Source organism: Apteryx mantelli, chromosome 1 (assembly GCF_036417845.1).
Source record: "Apteryx mantelli isolate bAptMan1 chromosome 1, bAptMan1.hap1, whole genome shotgun sequence".
Lineage (NCBI taxonomy): Eukaryota > Metazoa > Chordata > Aves > Apterygiformes > Apterygidae > Apteryx > Apteryx mantelli.
In genome coordinates this window covers 19,887,587-19,908,999 of record NC_089978.1, presented here as the reverse complement: position 1 = coordinate 19,908,999, position 21,413 = coordinate 19,887,587, and the positions used below count along the sequence as shown (strand labels likewise).

General features: G+C 39.5%; 1 protein-coding gene across 1 annotated transcript in view; it reads right to left on the bottom strand.

Moving 5' to 3' along the window:
• Positions 1 to 366: 366 nt before the first annotated feature.
• The window catches only part of DDX10 (DEAD-box helicase 10), a 231,868-nt gene continuing 210,821 nt past the window's right edge, over positions 367 to 21,413 (bottom strand). Inside the window, exons 17-18 of the mRNA XM_067289783.1 lie at positions 15,915 to 16,048; positions 367 to 1,087 (exon numbers count right to left, since the gene is read on the bottom strand). Coding sequence (XP_067145884.1) covers positions 898 to 1,087; positions 15,915 to 16,048 — 324 coding nt within the window. The 3' untranslated portion in view covers positions 367 to 897. The remainder of the gene's footprint in view (positions 1,088 to 15,914; positions 16,049 to 21,413) is intronic.

Genomic DNA, 21,413 nt, shown 5'->3' with positions numbered 1-21,413 from the left:
CACAAAATCTGCAAGAAACTACATGATTTGATGGGATGCAACTTCAAAATATGCTAGAAAACAAAGGTAAATACTCTTTTCTTTGTTATGTTTGGTCATAACAGAAAATTCTGGTTTCCAGTCTTTCAGGGGCTCCTACCACAAAATCTGTACTTTGTAACCAATTTTATCAGGCGGTATTATCCTGTACTATTTGTGGTATCACTGCATACTCATTTATATGGGTTTCATAATCAAAACCCAAGAAGCAAAGTTTTGGCTTATAAAAGTGGTTTCTGAATCACCTAACACAGGTGACAGAATCATAAGAGAAATGATAACTGACTGGAAAAATAACTGTTTTCATAACAAAGCTGAAAGAGACAGTTTATACCAAAGCTTCAGGAATTTTAATAAAATATTTTAAACATATGTGCATGATACACAGAAGAAAAAAATGCATTTTATTTTTAAGTAGTATGATTTGAGCTGCCAACAATATTTCTTCTTCGATAATTCTAGTACACATTTATCTTCTAAGATAGCAAACCTGACACAGCCGAGAAAGGCGCATCCTGTTTTTATTTAAAGCAAGGTTAAAATTTTTTAAATGATGATTTCTTCAAAACCTGGAGGGCTTCAATTATAAATGTGCTACTGCAAAATGTCACCTGGGGATTTAGTTTGGAAAGTAGGTTTAGAAATCCTTATAAATCAAAACCAAATATCCCGAAATATTCACAGAACAGCTAAACCTTGTCTATAATCTGTGAGCTGATCACAGGCAAGCTCATTGTCCATGGAGCTCATTTATCTATGTCCACTGGTACCCATTTGCCCAGATGCCAAATTGATCGTGCACATATTACTGACAAAAGAGTGAAGATGTCCCAGAAAAGAAAACCTGCAGGAAAACGATTAGCTGTTACTGTTGAGCAGATGTAGTACAAGCTCTTCATCCTCTGCCAGGGAAAGCCCAGTATCTAATGGCATAAAGGCATCTTCCTCGTGGCTCAATTTAGCCTTCTTTCTTTTCAGTGGCATTTCTTCTGCCGCTTTACTGTTACTACAGCTTCTTTTCTTCCCTCCACTCCTCTCCTCAGGTTCACTGCAGAAACAAATCAATTACTCTTTTTAACAACTGTGGTAATCAATATCATCATGTAATCAAACAATTTAAAAAAGGCAAATTTATGTCAAGATAAAAGAAACAAAATTACAATTCGGAAGGCTAAAGCAATAGAAGCAGATGAACTCTGAATGTCTAAATTAGAACTGCTTTCAGGCTGAGGCGGCGGTGGCTATTCTGTTGTCTTAATTGATTACAGTATATCAGGATATTGATAGCAGCTTTACCCAATATTTGCTGCCTTATATAGTGACAGACAACCTGACAAAATTGATTCAGTAATATGTCAGTGGACCTTGACACGCATTCAGGATCATGTCTAAAATAAATATGTGACAAAAATAAAAATATGAGAACTTTCATGTCATTGGCAAATCCTACACTTCATTAATATAGATGCAAGTTTTGATTTGGGTCCACTTCATTCAAGCCACTCTTCCCCCTTCCTTCAAAATAACTCCTTGGAAGCTATTAACTATGTCTTGCCATGAAAGGAAGACACAAACCTACATCCATTTTTTTTCCCTGGTGAATTCCTATTTCTCTTCCTGCTTTTGTAAGACTCGAATGAATTGCCTTTTGCAGCCTTAAATCTAGCTGAAATGGCTGTGTATCTGTTTTATTACTTTGACTTCTGTCACATGGCCAAATAACAGCAAGAGAAGGCAGCAAGCCCTGGCACACTGCAGATAAGCAGTGGATGTTGTCTACCTTGACTTCAGCAAGGCTTTCGACACTGCCTCCCAGAACATCCTCATAGACAAGCTCAGGAAGTGTGGGCTAGATGAGTGGACAGTGAGGTGGACTGAGAAATGGCTGAATGGCAGAGCTCAGAGGGTTGTGATCAGTGGCACAGAGTCTAGTTGGAGGCCTGTAGCTAGCGGTGTCTCCCGGGGGTCAGTACTGGGTCCAGTCTTGTTCAACTTCTTCATCAATGACCTGGATGAAGGGACAGAGTGCACCCTCAGCAAGTTTGCCAACGATACAAAACTGGGAGGAGTGGCGGATACACGAGAGGGCTGTGCTGCCATTCAGAGACCTGGACAGGCTGGAGAGGTGGGTGGAGAGGAACCTCATGAAGTTCAACAAAGGCAAGTGCAGGGTCCTGCACCTGGGGAGGAATAACCCCAAGCACCAGGACAGCTTGATCTGCTGGTGACCTGCTGGAAAGCAGCTCTGCAGAGAAGGACCTGGGAGTGCTGGTGGACACCAAGTTAAGCATGAGGCAGCAATGTGCCCTTGTGGCCAAGAAGGCCAATGGTATCCTGGGGTGCATCAGGAAGAGTGTTGCCAGCAGGTCGAGGGAGGTGATCCTCCCCCTCTACTCAGCCCTGGTGAGGCCACATCTGGAGTACTGCGTCCAGTTCTGGGCTCCCCAGTACAAGAGGGATGTGGCACTACTGGAGCAAGTCCAGTGAAGGGCTACAAAGATGATTAGGGGACTGGAGCATCTCTCTTATGAGGAAAGGCTGAGAGAGCTGGGCCTGTTCAGCCTGGAGAAGAGAAGGCTGAGAGGAGATCTTATCAACGTGTACAAGTATCTTAAGGGAGGGTGTCGAGAGGATGGAGCCAGACTCTTTTCAGTGCTGCCCAGTGACAGGACGCGAGGCAATGGGCACAAACTGAAACACAGACACTTCCATCTGAACATGAGGAAAAACTTTTTCACTGTGAGGGTGACAGAGCACTGGAACAGGTTGCCCAGAGAGGTTGTGGAGTCTCCTTCTCTGGAGATATTCAAAACCCGCCTGGACGCAATCCTGTGCAATGTGCTCTAGGTGACCCTGCTTGAGCAGGGGGGTTGGACTAGATGATCTCCAGAGGTCCCTTCCAACCTCAAACTCTCTGTGACTCTGTGGTACACGAGCTCTCTGCCCCACTGGGGCTGCTGGGTCTGGCGCGGGGCTCCTGCAAGGAAGCCTCCAGCAATGCCACCAGCATGAGAAGATTTTTGTCAGCTTTGCCTGGAGTTCCTTTGCATGGTTTTTGTCCTGACACACAAAAAAATTTGTTTTAAGTAATCTTGACTACATCTGTTTAACAGGTTATATATACCTGGCTTTCATACTCTGTAAGGAAGAATGGGAATTTATACCCACCTCCCCCAAATCAGACTGTAATCCCCCAAACTACTCCCTCCAAACAAGGTAACTGAAATGAGATGGCATTTTCAGTTTCCATGCTTGTATTTTAAACAATATAGCAAAAATAAAAACCAAATTTCAAAGACTAATTTTAGGCTTTTTAAAGTATTTTTAAATTCATATTTTCAATTAAAATTTGGCAAATTTCCCAGAAAATGTTCAGAGAAAATTCAATTTTCTTCAAAAAATGCTTTAACAAAAGCTTTTAAAATTGCATTAACACTTGCAATAACTTAAGTGTAAATATAATGTTTGGGAATTTTTTCATTAGGTAATACTGATTTAGAGATTTAACGATTAGAAACAGCAGTTATTACTAACAGCTTAAATTGGTGAACACTGTACTTTAAACCAACATGGTACATGAACCTAATGCCCAATACAAACCAGCTTCAACTGGTCACCTTGTTTCTTTCCATTAATAGAACTAATTACCAGTATGTGAAATGCTTATTTCCTAACTTGCTGAAAAACAGAACAATTCACAAAGCAGCTCAAAATACAGCAGTTTTCAAGATTTTCCCAGACACTCTCTGAGAACCACCAGCAGTACAAGGTTTCATCCCTCTTTTCTAGCTTGTTTAGAAGTTGCCACTGCACCTTCTGGCTGCTTCGCCAAGAAGGCAATGGAGGAGGGTCTGCTTGGGCGGCCTCGCACCGGCGCTGCAGACACATAAGCTGCCTCTCTCCCTTCTATCCCACCTTCCATACAAGAGCAGTGCCCACCTCTGCCTACTCATTACAACAGAGACAGGAGGAAAAAACATTGGGATGCCCCTTATATTCCCACAGACGAACTAAAATCCCTAGTTTTATCTCGTTCTTCCCCTGCCTATCCGAAAGAAATAGTGTAAAGCAATAGCTGATGACTGCACATTAAATACTTTTCATGAAACGATGACATTTCAAATAATACAGCATCTTGCCATTTTTGAACTGTCAATTGCACAGGGGGAGCTTTTCAGTGTTTGCTACCAATACTTATTTTATTGCTTTCCTGGGACAAGGATTGTTATTTCTCTCTGCAGGGCTTAAGATATTTCAAAAATATTAAAGCTATATTGACAGTATATGAAAATACTGTAAATCGCTAAGACTCCCTTCTCCAGGTGGCCAGCATGTGTCGGGGATGCAGCTTCACAGGGTTCTCTTTGACCAGGACAGATTATGGGGGTTCACTTTAGAAGTGTAAGGCTGAAACCTCATCAAATAAAAGCATTCTTAGCTTGCTTGCAAAAGAGCCAACTATTCCCAAGCAGGTGGATGGACTCTGAAGCCCAGTTTGCATTTGTAACCAACTAATGCTTCATCTGGGACCCTTGTGCAAAATGATCTGAGCAATTAAAACAATGCAGAAACCTTACAACTTACAGAAAACTAGGCTTTAAATAATAAAAAACTAGCACCTCACTGTGGAGTTTCAGATGATCATAGGCCTGGATGTTTGTGAGGTACAAAATTTAAGCATAAAGCATTCAGAAGGAACCGGGAGGTTTCTATTTTTTTCACAGACAGAAGCACGGTGACACAGGAATTCTCATCATAAGCTTTGTGGGAAGGTTATGCTGAGTCAAGCTGTCTCTTGTTATTACCAAGGCAGCACGTTGCTAGATTAATGGTGCATGCTAAAGACGTATCTGCACGTCAGCAATAGGCATATTTGCACACTAATTCGACCCCTGCTAGGCAGTAAGTTTGAAAAGTGAATACGGAGGAATGTGGAAGATAGGAAGCAAGAGAAAAGATAATACAGCAAAAAAGCTATTGAGTGAGGAAGAGAAATGGAGGCTTTTAATGAAGCACAAAAAGTAGAAGCAAAACAATATGAGATACAGGAAGCTTAGGAGGAGAAGGAGAGAGTGGTGGTTTAAAAAGGAAGCTGGGAATTGCCAAGCGAGACGTCTCGCACCAGGAGGGCAAGGTGCACGCCACACACCATTTGGGTCCTTCCCTTTAGCTGTTCAGACAGAAAGTTTTTTTGGGGGAGGTGTAATAGGTGCAATGCTCAGGTGTGCATGTAAAAGAGCAGAGCCTGTGAAAACAGCTCCACAGGGATGACTTATGCACCTGTAATTGCCCAATGAATTCTTCTTTGGTCTCTGCTGACTGAAGGGCTGTCAGCACACCCTGGAGAACAAACCTTTTTATCGTTGCTCACTGTCCACTGACAGACGCGGCCCCCTGCTCCTCACGCACAGGCTACCGGCTGACTGACGTCCACAGCAATAGCCAAAACAAAATAAGGTAATTCTAAGGTGAATTATTTTCTAATATAAAAAACATAGTTAGAAGGCAAATTCACAATTCAGAGGGTTCCCGACCAAAACCAGTGTGTCTCCTCCTTTCCTATTTATACCATTTAGAAAGTGGCATGTGCAGCTGGATTGCAATTCCTTCCTTGTGCCATCTGGTGCAATTTAGCTTTTCGTTGCTGCAGTAGCCTGAATTACCCACCCAGTCTGAGGCTGCCTGATGGCATGATTTACTGTCACTGGCTGTGTTTACATAGGCAACGAGGTACTAACAGCCGACTTCATCAACATGTGCAATAATTTCTGTGGCCACCATTTACACAGCTGTAACAACAAAGGAGAGCACTATCATTTGATAGATAACTTCTATTGTGGAAATACTAAAGTACAGTTTATGAATCCTGTCTCTGAAATAAATGGCAGCAAAAATGAACGGCATCTGGGAAAGAGAGGATCTAACTGTGACCCTGATAGCAATACACTGGGAAACTCTCTTAATTTAACTACTAATAAACAGTCTTACAGTGTGTTTTGAGGCGTGTTCACAGCATGTTCTAAGGTTTAGATTTTAAGTGCTTTGGAGTCAGTCATTTGAAATGTTATGCCACCCAGATCTTCAGCCACTTCACTGCTTTTTACACAACATGGTGCTCCAAGATCTCTTAGACTGTAGGCTGTGTTTCAGTTAACATTTATCAGAGCATGCTTTGGCATCTAGACTTACCAACACTACACTGAAACAAACTGCCCTTGTCACTGAATTGCAGTCCGTGAGTTGAGTTTCCAAACTGCAATATAGCACACGAGCTCTTTCCCAAAGAAACGTGCAGGAATAATGAATGAATCTACTAATAAAATACAGTTCAGAAAAGTTAGGAATAATTTATCTTGTAAATATTGGCATTTTGCTAATCAAACATGTTGTGCCACGAACCTTCTTTCACGTAATAAATTTTAATTCACAAGGCCATGGCAGCAATCCTAATGAAGATTAATTACTGCAGTCCCTTCCATAAAGCCCAGTGCAGCTTCTTTCTAACTTGCTGTCAGAACGCTACAGCACACAGAAATTGTAATGAAAATACATTGTGTTGTGTTATTCCCTTTACTGGCCATTCCACTGATGTAAATCAAAACTGCTCTAAAACTAGATTTACAAAAACAATTGCAGGAAAGGAAAGATTAATCTACTTGTAATGAAATACAATGTGATTGTCCTAAAAGCAAAAGACAAGATGAGTCTGTCTTGGAGCTGAAGTACCACAGTCCGGAACATGAAAAAATATTCAAGTGGAAACCAGACCAGCAAGACAGTATGTTTAATATTTCTTATTATTGTATGGGTAGTATACCTTTGATGGGAAAAGGAGAACAAACCCATAATCAACATCTTGCTTCTGCTCTAAGGATGCATTTATTTTCTAAAGGCTCCAGCAGATACGCAATAGTAGATACAAATCAGCTGTCTGAAGCTGTAACAGCCCTTTTCTTCCCTATTCCTGCCACAGACATTGCTGACCATAGAGTAGCAATATCTGACTCACCTCAGACCACTGGATTTTTCATTCAGTGTATCCAGGCAAAAAAATTTTAGCTTATCTTAATACATCAGTCTGAAAACTGAATCATTCAATCAAATGGATCAAATTACCACTGCCCTGGGTTGAAACCGCTCCAACTGGAGGTGACCGTGGCTACAGTCACACTGTTTCATTCGTTGCATGTCAGAGGCTCACGATTCTCTGAAACGTGCTGCTGCCTTTGGAGAAGCTATTAAACTATCTATCTATCCTGTGTGTCCATCCACTCCTTCTGAGCTTTATCTGACACTGGTGTTCTTCAGATCTGTTTCTCTCCTTTTCATTCCTGTGACTACCATCATCCTTCAATTGTTGGTGGTTCATTTTTGAACTACACAGTTTCACTAAATAGTCCTCCCATTTCTCCTTCATTCATACAAGTACTTGCTGATGACATACTACATCTGTTTTGTTTAGGTAATTTCTCCGGTCAACAGGTTTATAGGAAGCACAGGAAGAATCTAGGCTGGCCTTTGGCACAGTATAGCCTACAGAGTTTCACTAGGAGATTTTCTATCATGTCCACCTCTTAGAGTGAGCTAGAGCATAGCTATTATAAAGATCTGCAGGGCAGAAGAATATCATATCTCTTTCAACAGCAATCCAACATTTCATAACTTTTATTTAAAAAAAAAAATCACCTAGTTTCTGATCTGTTTGTTCAACCTCCAGCTACTGAAACATATTATGTATTCACATGTCAAATACTTTTCTAGTACTGAAAGTCTTCTTTCCGTATAGACCCTTCTAAACAACAATCAAGTAACTTCTCAAACTTCTCTTGGATAAACTAAACAGATCACTGTTTCAAATTTACTGTGAAGCAAAGTTTTCAGATCTTATACATTATCGTCAGCTTTTTCTTGAGCTTTTTCCCCATTTTGCAACATTCTTTTAAAACTAAGAACACCACAAATAGATGCAGTTTTCCAGCAAGGATACCACTTTCTCTACTTAGTCTCAGTAAGAAAAAGCCATTGGCTGCATACACAATTTTGCCTTTGCTTGTCTTCTCTTTTCCTTCAAACCTTCCCTTCTTCTAATATGCTTTTGGACCTTTCATTTTCCTCTCACTTATTAGAGCAATTACTTTGTATTCTCTATCTCTGTACATTTCAACTCTCAATACAGGTCAAATATTGTATTCTGAAAAACCCTGCAATACCTGTTTTAAACAGTTATTGTTACTTCTTTGGTGGATTAGGCATATTACTCATAGCCAGCATGCAGTCACTGAACACAATAGGAAAACGTTTGTTCTTAATGGAGCTGTTGAAGACTCTTCCGGCTGATATAACTTTTGGTAAGTAAGTTATGTAAAACTTGTTTTGACAGTGCAAACATTTATATTAAGTCTCTTTCTCAAAAAAAATTTTGAAAAAAACAGAATATTCTATATGCAGTAGGAAGAATAATAATGTGCCTTTTCTGGCCAGCAAAACGATCATATCACAATTTTTCTTTTTCTTTAGGCAATTCATAAAATGTGTTCCCTAATCAATCAATCAGCTGTCAACAATACATCTGATATAAAAATATATACATTGTAAAGTCTAAAGCATGAAAAAAGGGTCCCTGGAAAGATCCCTAACACTAAACTTTGGGTAAAACTAAAAATTTATTCAGCTTATTGTATGTGTACATGAAACAGCACTTACACAATCAACAGTGTAAATATATTAAGTTTCTTTTTCTTAATTAGGAAAAAGCAGTTCTGAATGGGTTGAAATGCGGGAAAAAACAATGATAAAAGTGTGATACAGTATTCAAATAGATTCCTTCCATAATTGCAAGGCTTCTTCCTTAATTAACCTAAAATTTTTACAAATTTCTATTAAAATGTGGAAAGACATCTTTAACATACATATTCAGAAAAAAAGAATGATGTAATTCAGACATGGCAATAGGCAGCATTGGTGAGGCACAAGAAAACAACAAACAAGCTATTTTTGTGGAACTGCTTCAGGTGAAGGGAAATACAAAGACTCCTCTACTCCTCTACTCCTCTACAGTGCTTTATAGCTGTGCAGCCTTAAAGACAAACCTTTACAATGTCTTTCTTACAGTGCTTTTTCTGATCACCAGAACATTAAGTTAAGGCCTTCATAATGTCACAGATGTGGCCTGAACAATACATGTTAGAGGGAGCACCATGACTTACAGATAAATCATCTTGAAAGAAAAAGTAATGCCAACTACATCAGGAATCACATAAAACTTAGGAGGTCAACATCAGCATCTAGGTTTAACGTATTAACGAAGATATAAGAAACTGCAATTTATCCAGATTTTTCAAAAATAAGTCAAGCTACATAACACAGCAGGGTGACGGCTGACCTGCACGCCTGTCGGCTGGTGACCCGGCCATAAAACCACAAAAGAAATCATATCAGAAGTAAGGTATCTCTCCTTTCCCCTCTAGACCAAGATCTTTTCCACGCAGATCTAAAAGCTAATATAATCAGTTGTACCCAATAAAGGTTTAAAGAAGGCCAATGATGAGGCCAATCAGAACTTTGTTCTTCCTCAACAGTCTTATTTAAAGAGGTTGAGGGATTAGAAATATCAGAAATTCAATTTGCCTGCAAAATGAATATTTAGAAAACCCAGCTGCTTCTGTTTCACCCCATTCGATACACTTAAATTTTTCACCTCATTAACAATTTACATTGATAGCCTTAAACCAAATATGATGAATGTTGCAAGATATACAAAAATTAATCTCATATTACATGCTTGGAGTCATTAATTACTCAGCTTGTAGAGGTATGGCTGGAAGGGAATTTTATTCAAAGGCAAATTTAGCTAATGATTTGTATAGCTCCCTCAGTTTAAAATAATGCTAAGGAGAAGAGAAACAGATGAACAACTTTTTTGACTTCTGAAATCATGGACAGATGGTCTGCTTTTAAAGACTGTTGAAAGATGATGCCCTAGGTCTCATACACCTGCTTTGAATTAGCCCTTTTAGAAGTTTTTTTTCCTTTAAAGCAAGTAGCAGCTGGTGCAGTCCAATTTTCTTCTAACACTTTGGGCAAAATCTCAGAAGGCTGAAAATATAAAACAGAATAGAGTTGCATTTTCTAATTTCAAAGCCTAATTTTACTGTATGCAACTCTCAGCTGATTTGTTTTTGATAAAATTATTACCTTGCTATTTCCCAGCCCCTAGAGTGACTCGCTATATAATTCAGTGACTGAATTAAGGGAGGTGTATGAGGCAGTAGTGTCGATTTAACAGAATCCCCTCATCCCCACTGATACCAAGATTTCTTGCCCGATCTCTTAATCTTCTTGTCCCACCAGATCCCCATCATCCTCCTTCCTCCCTCTGTGCATACATACCTCCTACCTCCTTCCTCTCCCGCACAAAATTAATACTGCTTCTCCATGGGCTCATGCTCCCCAGCCTTTTCAGCTACCACTTTCCTTTACCCCTAGGCTTATTGGTCATTCCTATACATTTTGTTTATTTGAGCTCTTCTTTTTCTAGCTCTAAATTAATTTCCTTCACTCCAACTTCCTCGTTCACTTGCAACTGCTTCCACAAAAGGCTCCTAACGAATGTGCAGACCGAAGCCTACAGCTTCCAGGCCCCCTCCGAGGCCTCAGAACATACCTACACTTTGCAGTGGATATCACAGCAGGAGTTATTTCAGCCAGCTCAAAATGAACCGATGTGTTTATGTGGAAGAGTGCAGATCCTAACAGGAGCGCGGGAGCTGCACAGCTTTATTAGCACTGTGCTGCCCTGATCTAATCAGAGTCCAAGCTGACAATATCTTTACTAGTAAAGAAAAATGGGACAGGGTCTGTTCTCTAGCTCCAAAGGCAAGTCACGTAACACAACTCCCGTGCATACGGCTAAACCTTTTTATGCAGCTAAGCAAAGTGGGGTTTCATCACTACTGCCTACCTGGAACAATCCTTGGCCTGTCCTGCCAGCCCAAAATACGCTGGGACGTTGCCCAGGAGAGCGCTCCGCCACAATCCAAAACCACACCAAGGAGCGTGCTGACAGTTAGGAACAACACAGATACTCATGTGCCAGTGCTTAAGCCTGCATCCTGGCCTCATTTAATTAACCTGTAAAGATATGACCACTATTTTCTGAGCAGGCTCAAGTCAACACCAGATCAAGTGCAACAAGCACACAACAGCCCTCCATGGCTCTTAATGCTGACACAGCCCACTCAGGTGCTCCTAGAAATCTAATTTTGTCCCGGACTCTGTCAGCTCCAATTCCATCTATCAGCATCGGGTCACTCCCCGCTGTCCTCTGCTCATGCCCTGGGAGTGTCCCACACCTTTCCAGTCTCCTCTTCCTTTCGCATACTTGCCCTGGCTGTTCTTTCCACTTCTGGGTTTTAATTATCATCCTTACCACTGACTTTGAAATCCACTCCTGACCTGTCTCCCACTATAATAATTATATCTGGTCTCCCTGCTATCTACTTCTGGCTTTCTCTGTCAATAATAAACACAAAGTTGTGCTCTTAGATGATGCAGATTTATCTGCAGTCCTTTTCCCATCAGAGCAGTGCCTAAATTCACGTGGCCTCTTCATCCAGAAAACTCTGAAAGTCTCATTTGGCCAGGCTGCTCAAAACTGCTTTTTGTATCATTTTGTTAACTTCCATTCAGCTTAAATGATGGAGAGGAATTTGCAGCAATCTGACTCGCACTCAAAATTTCAGTGCTCTTGCCTTCTTCATCAAGGCTGAAAACACGCACTATCCGTTCTAGTCCTGTAGCACACACAGGTAAGACTTAAAAGCAGGAAAGGAGTCTGTTCGAATTTGTAAAGATGGAAAAATAAACAAAAACCTTTTAAAAACCCTTTGGAGGAGGTTAAGCACCTTCCTTGTTATTAAAAAGTCAACTGAAATCCTGGGCAGACAACTGAGACCAACACTGTGTCCTGAAGTTGCCAGAGTCCGACTGCAAAGCCCCAAGTGACAGCATTCCTGAGAGATGTTTGCTACCTCAGCAATGCCTTGCTACTACCCAGAGAAAGCTTAAACCCCAAAACTCACAGCAAAAAAGCAGCCCAAGCAAATTGTAACGCCATAGCACAGAACTGACATGAAAGATTTACACAGAAATATTTTACTCAAGGTAGCAAAACCAAGTTAAGCAACTTCACAGTCAGAAAAACGAATGCTTAAAAAAAAACGTAATTTTATAAGTCAGCAGGGTTTTCATGTTAAAAATGTGCTGATATTGCATGTGAAAATCAGGACAAAATTTATGCTGCACCAATTTCTTTGCAAGATCATCTTTTAAAGAATTGAATAATGTTGAGACTTTAAATAATTGCCCACTACATTTTCAAACATCAAAAATCTTAAATCTATTTATAATCTTAAAGGAATTATAATATAAAATATATTTTATTTGATGTGCCTAGGCTTCTCAGATTCAGTATGCGAAATATGATTTTTAGACAAATTAGCTTCCACACATGACTAGGTTCCAAAGATCAAATAAAAACCCATCCTTTAAAATAAATGATCCTTTGCAAAGCTCAAGTCAAAGTTCCTAATCTGAAAAAAAGAAAATTTCATAACTAAAACCCTCCTGAGATTTAAGCTGTATTTCAAATACACAGACACAAGGTACACAGTATTGCAGCATGAAATTGTACTTTGTTCCAAAGTCACTTGCAAACATAGTCAAAACAGCATATTTAAAGTGCACTTACTAAATTAAAATGTACTGTTTAAGATAAAACTAATTTACTACACACCTGACAAGTCCTAATACATGGCAGAAAAAAAAATGTGTATCTCAAGTTGGAATATATATGTAGTCTATTTTTTCAGCTCAAATTTACTCTCTGTAGCCCAAATTACATTCGAGACTAATCTCTTTGAGGTAGGTAACCGAAATACTGCAGGCATTGAAGCCTCCAAGAAAACATTCACTGAAAAAGCAATTCAAGTGAGAACAAAACCAATAAAATGGAAAACCAAAAAGGACTAAAAATGTGTCTGCATGGCTTAAGTTTACATCAGTAAACCTGGCATATTGAAAAACAGGTAACAAAAAATATTTTTAAAGAAGTCAGTTGCCACATGTGATCTGTTGTGGTTGTAAAGGGAACGCCATGTGCTTAGCGGACAGAGCTCATGACAAGCCCGCAGGGGACCTGCATTTATTCCTGGGCGCTGTCTATAAAAATCGTAACAACCTCCTTTGTAAAGTACTTTGAGATGTGCTGATGAAAATACTTTGTCAGAACTTATTATTATTAAACTCATGCTTTCCTGTTAAATATGTATTTTCTTTTCCATCCTCCTTCATAGGAAGGGGAGGTAACCAAGGCCCTAGTCCTTCCGTGAGCCTTAACTTTCAGTGAGAGCTGACACACTGACCCCACGTTTTCAAAATACTTGCTAACCAGTCATGCTAGAAACCATGGTATTGTCAAGATAGCTTTTCCTAGCTAAGGCTAAAAGTTAAAATAATGCTAAAACTTGTTTAAGAAATGTGCTATTAAAATAATTTCTCCTACACTTAGCAGTAATTAGGAAATGCCTGAGGTAACTAAATATTTAATAGGTAGCATTATGACAGCAGGCTTCCTCTACTCGGTTGCTGGTAACTCCTTCCCACCAGCTTACCAGTATTGCAGGAACCTGTCCTTGCAAAGTGATATACTAATAAATGAGACAAGTGGTTCTCAGAGCCCATCCACTTGCCACAGCTTTACTTCAGACTTTCTCAACAAACCCTTGGGTCTGGTCCTTCCAAGAAACAGACTGCAAATAACATTACCTGTTCATCTCAAGATGCCCTCTCTTTTCTTTCACCTACAGCAAAACATTACTGCAGAACTCAGCTCAGGCTTTACCTTCCAACGGGCAAAACGTGAGAACCTGCACTGCTACAGTCCTAGACGGACAAGCGTTAGCGTCCTGAGATACTTCTCCTGGTGCCTTCATTAAGGGTTCTGCATAAATCAGAATTCCAAAAATTCAATTTTCTGCTGTTTCTCACCCCACAGCCAACATTTGAACAAACAGAGATGGTCCCTTCCAATAAAATGAAGTTTTACAGGATCCTCCAACTCTGAAATACCTGCCTTATATCCAGGTTTTACTCATCACAACCTCATATATTAAAAAGACAACATTAACGATATTACTGATGTTACCTAGGGGAAGCTGAGAATAAAATTTCATCGTATTAACCTTATTCCACTCCAAGCAATATAAAAACACCACTAGAGAATGCATTTATCAAGTATAGATAGATAAATTAGAACTCTAGTAACACATGAAAAGCAACCAACAAATCCTCTTACGTAACCCTCACCAATAAATACTGAATCTTAACTTCATTAACATCGTTATTTTGCTTCCCCCATTAAAAGCTAATGGGCAGGCTCAAGCTGTCATAAATACAGCAGGAACTGGAAGAATCTTGTTATACAATTGTGGGTCTCTTTCATTCTCTGCCCTTCTTTTTTATTATTTATTTATTTATTTCACATTGCGCACTCAGTTTTTACACTCATTTGACATGGAGTAGAGATACTGAACCAGCTCAGGGAAGTGAAAACGGAGGAAACTGTAATTCAGTTACAGTTACCCTCTTGCTCCCCCTTGCACTAAGAAGAGGCAATTTATTGCAGCTCAGAAAAGACCATGTGTTTCCCCAGTCTTGACTGTTCTGCTGACCAGCACACTGGGGAACGGGCTGGAGGGGACACAGTCACCAGCTTTACTCAGGGTTATCCAGAGCTTAAATCCATGTCACGACACCCAGCCCTAGGTCCTGCCCCTACAATGTGCAGTCACATCCCAGCTAGCGACAATCTAGCCACTAGGACTTAGCTCATTCAGACCTGAAAAGCAAGAGATACTTATAAAACTAGACATCTAGAAGAGGGAAAAATAAAGATTTATACTCCCTTTTAACAGCACTAAGTGCCAGGATCTGTTTCTGAATCTGTTACACAACAGGCTGTTTGTCACAAACACATGGAAAACCTTCTTGTTGCTGTGAAGCAAGTAGAAGACACCACACAGGACTTCACCCAGTGTCCCCTGGCATTCCTGCAGTGTGTTGCCATCAGCTACGGATCCTTGTCCCCGCCCTGTGCTTTTCTGTTATATGACAGGATACAACATCTCCCCTTTTAAGTAATTAAAAATACTGTTTTAAATTACAATGAAAAGCTTAGCATTGTTAATTTTATTATACATGTGCTTCCAACTTAGATGCCACTTCATTTGTGGTGTTGAAGAGCCTGAGCAACACTGAATCACATAACTTATTATGCTTCATCTTGCACAAATTCATTTAATACAGTGCAGTTACAGAGGGCTCATCCAAATCCTCATATGACTTCAATATTTCCTTTCAAACAAAACCTGTAATGTGACAGTAGAGAAATGTATTTCTGAAACACAAGAAACCCCCAGGGAATTAGTCAAGATTTTTGCATGTGGAATATTCTCACTGAGATCCCTTCAACACCAACTCAAAAATCTTGCTAATACATCTTCACAAAAGAAAATAATATCCTTAGCACAGATTTCTGTTCAGTACCTAGCTTGCAAACAAACTCTTAAATATTAGACCCTTGGAGCAAGAAGATGACTGTAAAATGAGTTGTTAAAGCAGTTTTTAAAAAGCATAAGCATTTCAAAATGAATGTGCAAAATGTGTTTTGATAAAACAAGAAATATGAACAGCTGTAGTTCCTGTCCTTCCTTTAATAAGAGCTAAACTAGACCTCTTCCAGGGATAACCTCTGGAGAAGTGAGAGGACAGAAAAGATATATTTATCTTGATATGTCATGGGAAAAAAAAAAGCATACCTATAGCTGTCTTCGCTTTCTGAATCACGCTCTTGGTCAGAATCCTTGTATTTATCAGGATCTGGAAGAGTACTTGGATCAAATTCTTCTTCACTTCCACTATGACCAAGGAAGGCCACTGTTTCCACTCCATCCTGTAATGTGACAAATGGAGAGTTACCAGACAAACGAGTCCATGTTACCGCCCCCAACCCCATTAACAAGGGTGCTGTAACAAAAACACCTCTTGAAGAAAGCTCACAGATATATGTTCAAATGCTACTTTCCCAATATTACCAACTTAAATCTATCAATGCTAAAAAAGATTTTGTCAGCAACTAATCAACAGCCACCTGAGAGAAAGCATTTAAGTAGTATGAAACTTTACTGTTTCCCAGAAACATACTGGCAAAGAGAGATGAGCCTACAGATACACTAATCACTTGTGTGCGGTGTACTCTACAAAATGCTCTGATTTAAAACTCGGTCAGGTTTCCTTGCAGTTAAACAAAATGCTGCTTAAACTGAATTAACTGTTCTAAGGGAGTTTCAACCATCCACCATGGGTGATGCATGTTCTTTAGGCCTCCTCCAAGAACCCATCTCTCCTCTCCAGAGCTCACCATCCCTCGGTCTCCTCAGCACATCTTGGAAAGGCTGCTGGAAAGGCACGTTTCACCAGGGGTGCTGGAATGGCTCACTAATTTCTTAATGAAGAGCGTAAGGAAGATACTTCTCCATAAAGGTCTGGATAATATAATAAGGCCGACTGCTTTTGCAGTGCTGAACTAATGGCAATGTTTCTGCAGATGTTACTCTTGCTAACAGGCACCAAGGAAGCAGACAGACTGAAGAGCATATGCAATAGTGTAGGTACACACAGGAAAAAAAAAAAAAAAAGCTTACAGGGATTTCTAGGCACTATGAATCCTAGATCCATCCATTTTACATGCAAAAAGAAAAACAAATGCAAAGAAACTTTAATTAAAGACATTGCTACCTTTTGCTTACATATCTAAACAACATACGTATGGTTGAATTTCCAAAACAGTACCCATTTAAATGATCCATCATTCTACAAATAACTTCACATCATTAAATATTTCATTCTTCCTCTGTTTTTTTCACCTTTTCATCTATCTCCAGCCCAAGGCTCTAATGGTACACTGCAATTAGGTGGACACACAGCTCACCACAGTAGAAAACCCTTTGTGCTTTCTCACACCAAAGGCTCTTGTATATTTAGCTGTACAGGGAGCAAGAGGCAACAAGCTGGTGGGGGGCAAGATTACTCCCCACTGCAGATAGTCCCTCATGCTCATGCTCGTGCTCGTCCAGGAGCACTCCCACAGCGCACTGGATGGTCACAGAAGCAGCACGCAGGAGAAAACGGTAAAAGACAGATTTGCAATCACAAGACAGAAGAAAAGCATACTAAGTATGCATTTTGTACTTGACTTTTTTGAAAGACTAGTAAAGGTAACGGTATGGCTGGGTATGTAAAATCACTAAAAGCTTTGTCAGACTCAGCAACACTGTAAACTACCTAAGGTACCACAACCGCTAACTGAAAAGCATCTTGATTACCAGGAACTTCAGGTGCTACTTCACCACAAAATCACAAAAATAAAAAGTAGTGTAAAGGCATTTGGAGTTAGACACTATTTTCTAGTTTACAAAAATATTATTCTCTAGTTCATCTAGTTCATCTTTTAGTTTCATCATGTAGAATATTACAAAGCACTATTAACAGAAAACTGTTTTGAAAGTTACCTTCTTTTTGATGATTTCCACATCTGAAAAGAATTCTACATGAAACTGCAGCTGATTTCCATTTCTTTTAAACATTAAATATTTGCTCTTTACTTGTCCCTCCCACAGCACCTATTCTTTCAAGGCAACTGGCACATACTAGCTACATACTTGAAATAAACAAAGAGAAACAGTATTCAAAGCTGTGGTATGCAACAAAGTATTGTTTGAAATGTGTGTGTGAGACTGTACTACAGAATGATGTGATACTAACATTTACTGGCAGTCATTTTTGAAGACTTGGGCCATTCATTCATATCCTCAGTTATGACAGTAAAATGTTGACATTGCCTTGTCCCCTAAATTTCTTTATTTATGTACACACACGTAAGGCAATTAAACATACACTGATCAGAACTTCACTTTTATTATGCATTCATAGTCATTCCTCTAGAAGGAAATTTGCAGATATGTGGTCAAGGCAATACCTGTAGTTAGGCAAATACTAAAAGAAATAATGGGTAAAAATACCTCTTTAGGTCACCAGGAATCATGAGGTGGTATTTCTTTTAAGTATTGCCTGTTACATATTCATTAAAGTATTTGCAAGTCCCTGAAATTGTCAAAAACTTTAAAGTGAACATTTATCATCCACAGTTGAATAACAGAAACTCATTATTTTTCACTCTTGCTTCAAGTTTATATCAGCCAGTCAGGAAGGAGAAATCTTATGACTGAACTTCACATTACTCACCACAAGAACAGGAGCAAAAAAGTCAAAGACATAGCTCCATATAATAAACACTTGCAAAAATTCTTCAGAGAAAACTCACAAATAGGATACATTTTACAGAATCAGGACTGGTTCCTTCCTATGGCAATCACTGTCAAAAAAGAGATTAACTGACGAACAGATTTTGGCCTTCTGTAATTTAAGTCTGAGGTAAGCAACAATGTTCTTCAGAGCACAAATTATTGTAAAGTGCTACCATGGAAGGAAACACATTCAGATGTCAAACCAGGCCGGTCGGGAAAACAGGATGCAGTATCACTTATCTGAGTGTTTTCATTCTGCCAAGGGGTAACAAGCTTCCTCTTTTATTACAGCCCACAGGTTGGCCTGTATATTTTGCAGTCTAGTTCTAGTACATAGAAACTTTGCGTGAAGACTTTCAGTTTGGATATGGCACTGACACGAAAACATTTCTGCATTCACATAGTATCCCTCTGAGGCATAAGGAGATTCCTTCTATGCAAACTTCTGTGCTGGAGCGCTGGGAAAGCTTCTTGCCGTCAGCCCTCCACACAGCACCGGTTCAGCAGCGGTCACCCTCTTCCTGACTGCAGACATTTTGGAAATGCACACACGATGAGGCCCACAGGGCAGGTTCCTCTACAGAGTTTTTGTCCTGCTTCAAGACAGGATAACACTAGCCCAACTTCTGCTTCTCTTTGTTACGAGATGTAACGACAACTTCCCTTCTTTGTAAGGAAGTCTGAATAGCTGATGGAGCTCAGGTAAATGTCTTAGGCAGGCTAACAGAAGCTTAAAAATGAAGAAATTGATGGACCTTTTTAAGTAGACAAACACTCGAGAGACTAAAATCTTCCAAATAGTGGAATGATGTCTCATTTCTACCAGGCATTAGGCATTCAGGTGAAAAGTATCTATTACAGTGAGATAAAAGGGAAGGCAGAAAAAACATACAATGAAAGACTGTACATACATAAAAGATGTTATATTTTACAGGATTTAATTAATAGAATTCATATATAATATAGGTATTTAATTTATAGCTAATTTAATGTAATAGGTATCTATTTTTCATCCGATTAAATTTTCTAGAGTTGTACTTCCTGTGTCCAAACCCTTAAGCAGTTCATCAGTTCCTAGCAACTGGGCTGAAGGGGAGAAAGAATTGTTTCAGCACTGTCAATTCTGTTCACAGTACTTTATGTAAGGCTCAGTGATGCAGTATTTCTGATTAATTACAAGTAAAAGTTTGAGGTTTGTTTAGAAGTTGCTCAGACTTGATTTGAGTCTGACAACAGTCATGCTTTTGAAATACTGAAACATTCAGCTCCTTTTGAGATATGTCACCTTTAGTTTTTGTTAATAATGCATGTGGCCTCTCTTAGTAAGTGATAATGTTTGTGATTTTAACACTAAACAAAGGCAAGCTTTAAATATTGTTAGTAAGTTACTCCATATAAGTATGCAACTTTTTAAAATTTAGCATATTAAGGTTCACATAAAAGGATACTTAAAAGTATAACATAAACCTTTTCATAAACGATGGCATTCCAAATTTTATGAATTTTCTTTTTTTTGACAATTACTTTTCATATAAAAGTGAGAGTTGGTTTTGCATCATTTTTGTGATAGAACATATTCACAAAAAGGGAGGTGTTGGAGCATTTCCTCAAAGCCATCTGACACTGGATTCACCTGATCCCCTGTGGAGGGGTCATAATCTGATCCCTTAACTCAGAGTACTTTGTCCCTAGCTAAGACACTGTTGCTCTGGTATTTGATCACCTACATTGCCCCAGGGGAATACAGCTACTCTGGTGGTTCACAAATAGAAACACAGCCTTTCATGTAGCTGGGGTGTTTGATCCAATAGTTGCTTGGAAGATCAAGCCTTAGACCGACACTGGATACTGACTGGGAGCCAGTGGAGCAAACTGAGTGCAGATCTGATGAACAAAGAGCTGCCTAAACCACACACAAACTGGACAGCCACACTGCATACTATCCAAAGCTCATCAATAGCCTTCAAATCCAGCTCCACCTAAACTGAATTACAACAGTCCTGCCTGGAGGTGACAAACACATAGAGCATCATTCTACTGAGGCAAGGATCTGGCTAAGATCACTTTTTCTTGCAAGTTAAAAGGAGAAAGGCCACACTTCTAAGATGCGTGCAGTGACGTTTAATGTTAATCTTCATGAACTGGGACCAAGTCATGTGTGCTTTCTCCCCATTGTCTTTTACCCTTTGTCATCTGCATCAAAATCATCTTGAACATTAATCCTAACAGGTGACATCCACTTCCTTTCTGGAATTGGTCCTCTCACTCCTTTTAGGCTTGTTTCTTCTTATTGGTAGGTAGTAAGAGGAAGCAATATACAATAGGATGGGAAGAGCAGAGAACAGGTTGTTGTTGCAGGACTTTCTGTTCTCGTGGTCTGAAGCATGCAGATGCATTCAAGGCACCCAACAGAAAGCCAAGGATTTGGATGTGAATAGGGTCAACTCTATTTCCAAAGTTCCAAGGGTCTGGCCAGATGGCTGACACAGTTCAAACGCATTTACTGTGAAGGTTGGTAAACAAAAATTGGAGAAACCAAGGTTGCAGGTTAACTTTTGGTGATAGATATAGTCTTTGATAGTACGATGTTCTAACTTGCCTTCCAAACATTGGGAGGAGTCAACCAGCACTTCTGGATTTCACATCACTTTGAAGGGATACCATTCTTGTTCTTCAGTGGAAGGGACAGGTAAGTCTTGGCTTCTTCTTCAAAGCATTCACCCTTCCCAATCAGCATCAGTCTCACCAAGGTTCCATTTCATCCATTTGTTCTTTGTTTATTTTTAAGCAATCTGACATCTTCAACAATAAAATTAGCATAGCTGAAGCAGCAGAATCTTACTGTACAGCAGTGGTCTCAAATAATGTCCTTAAAAATACTTTATTTTCTTTCTGAGCATTCCTATATGCCCAACATTTTAGGGTCAGTGAATGGGTAAGCCTATGTTCCAA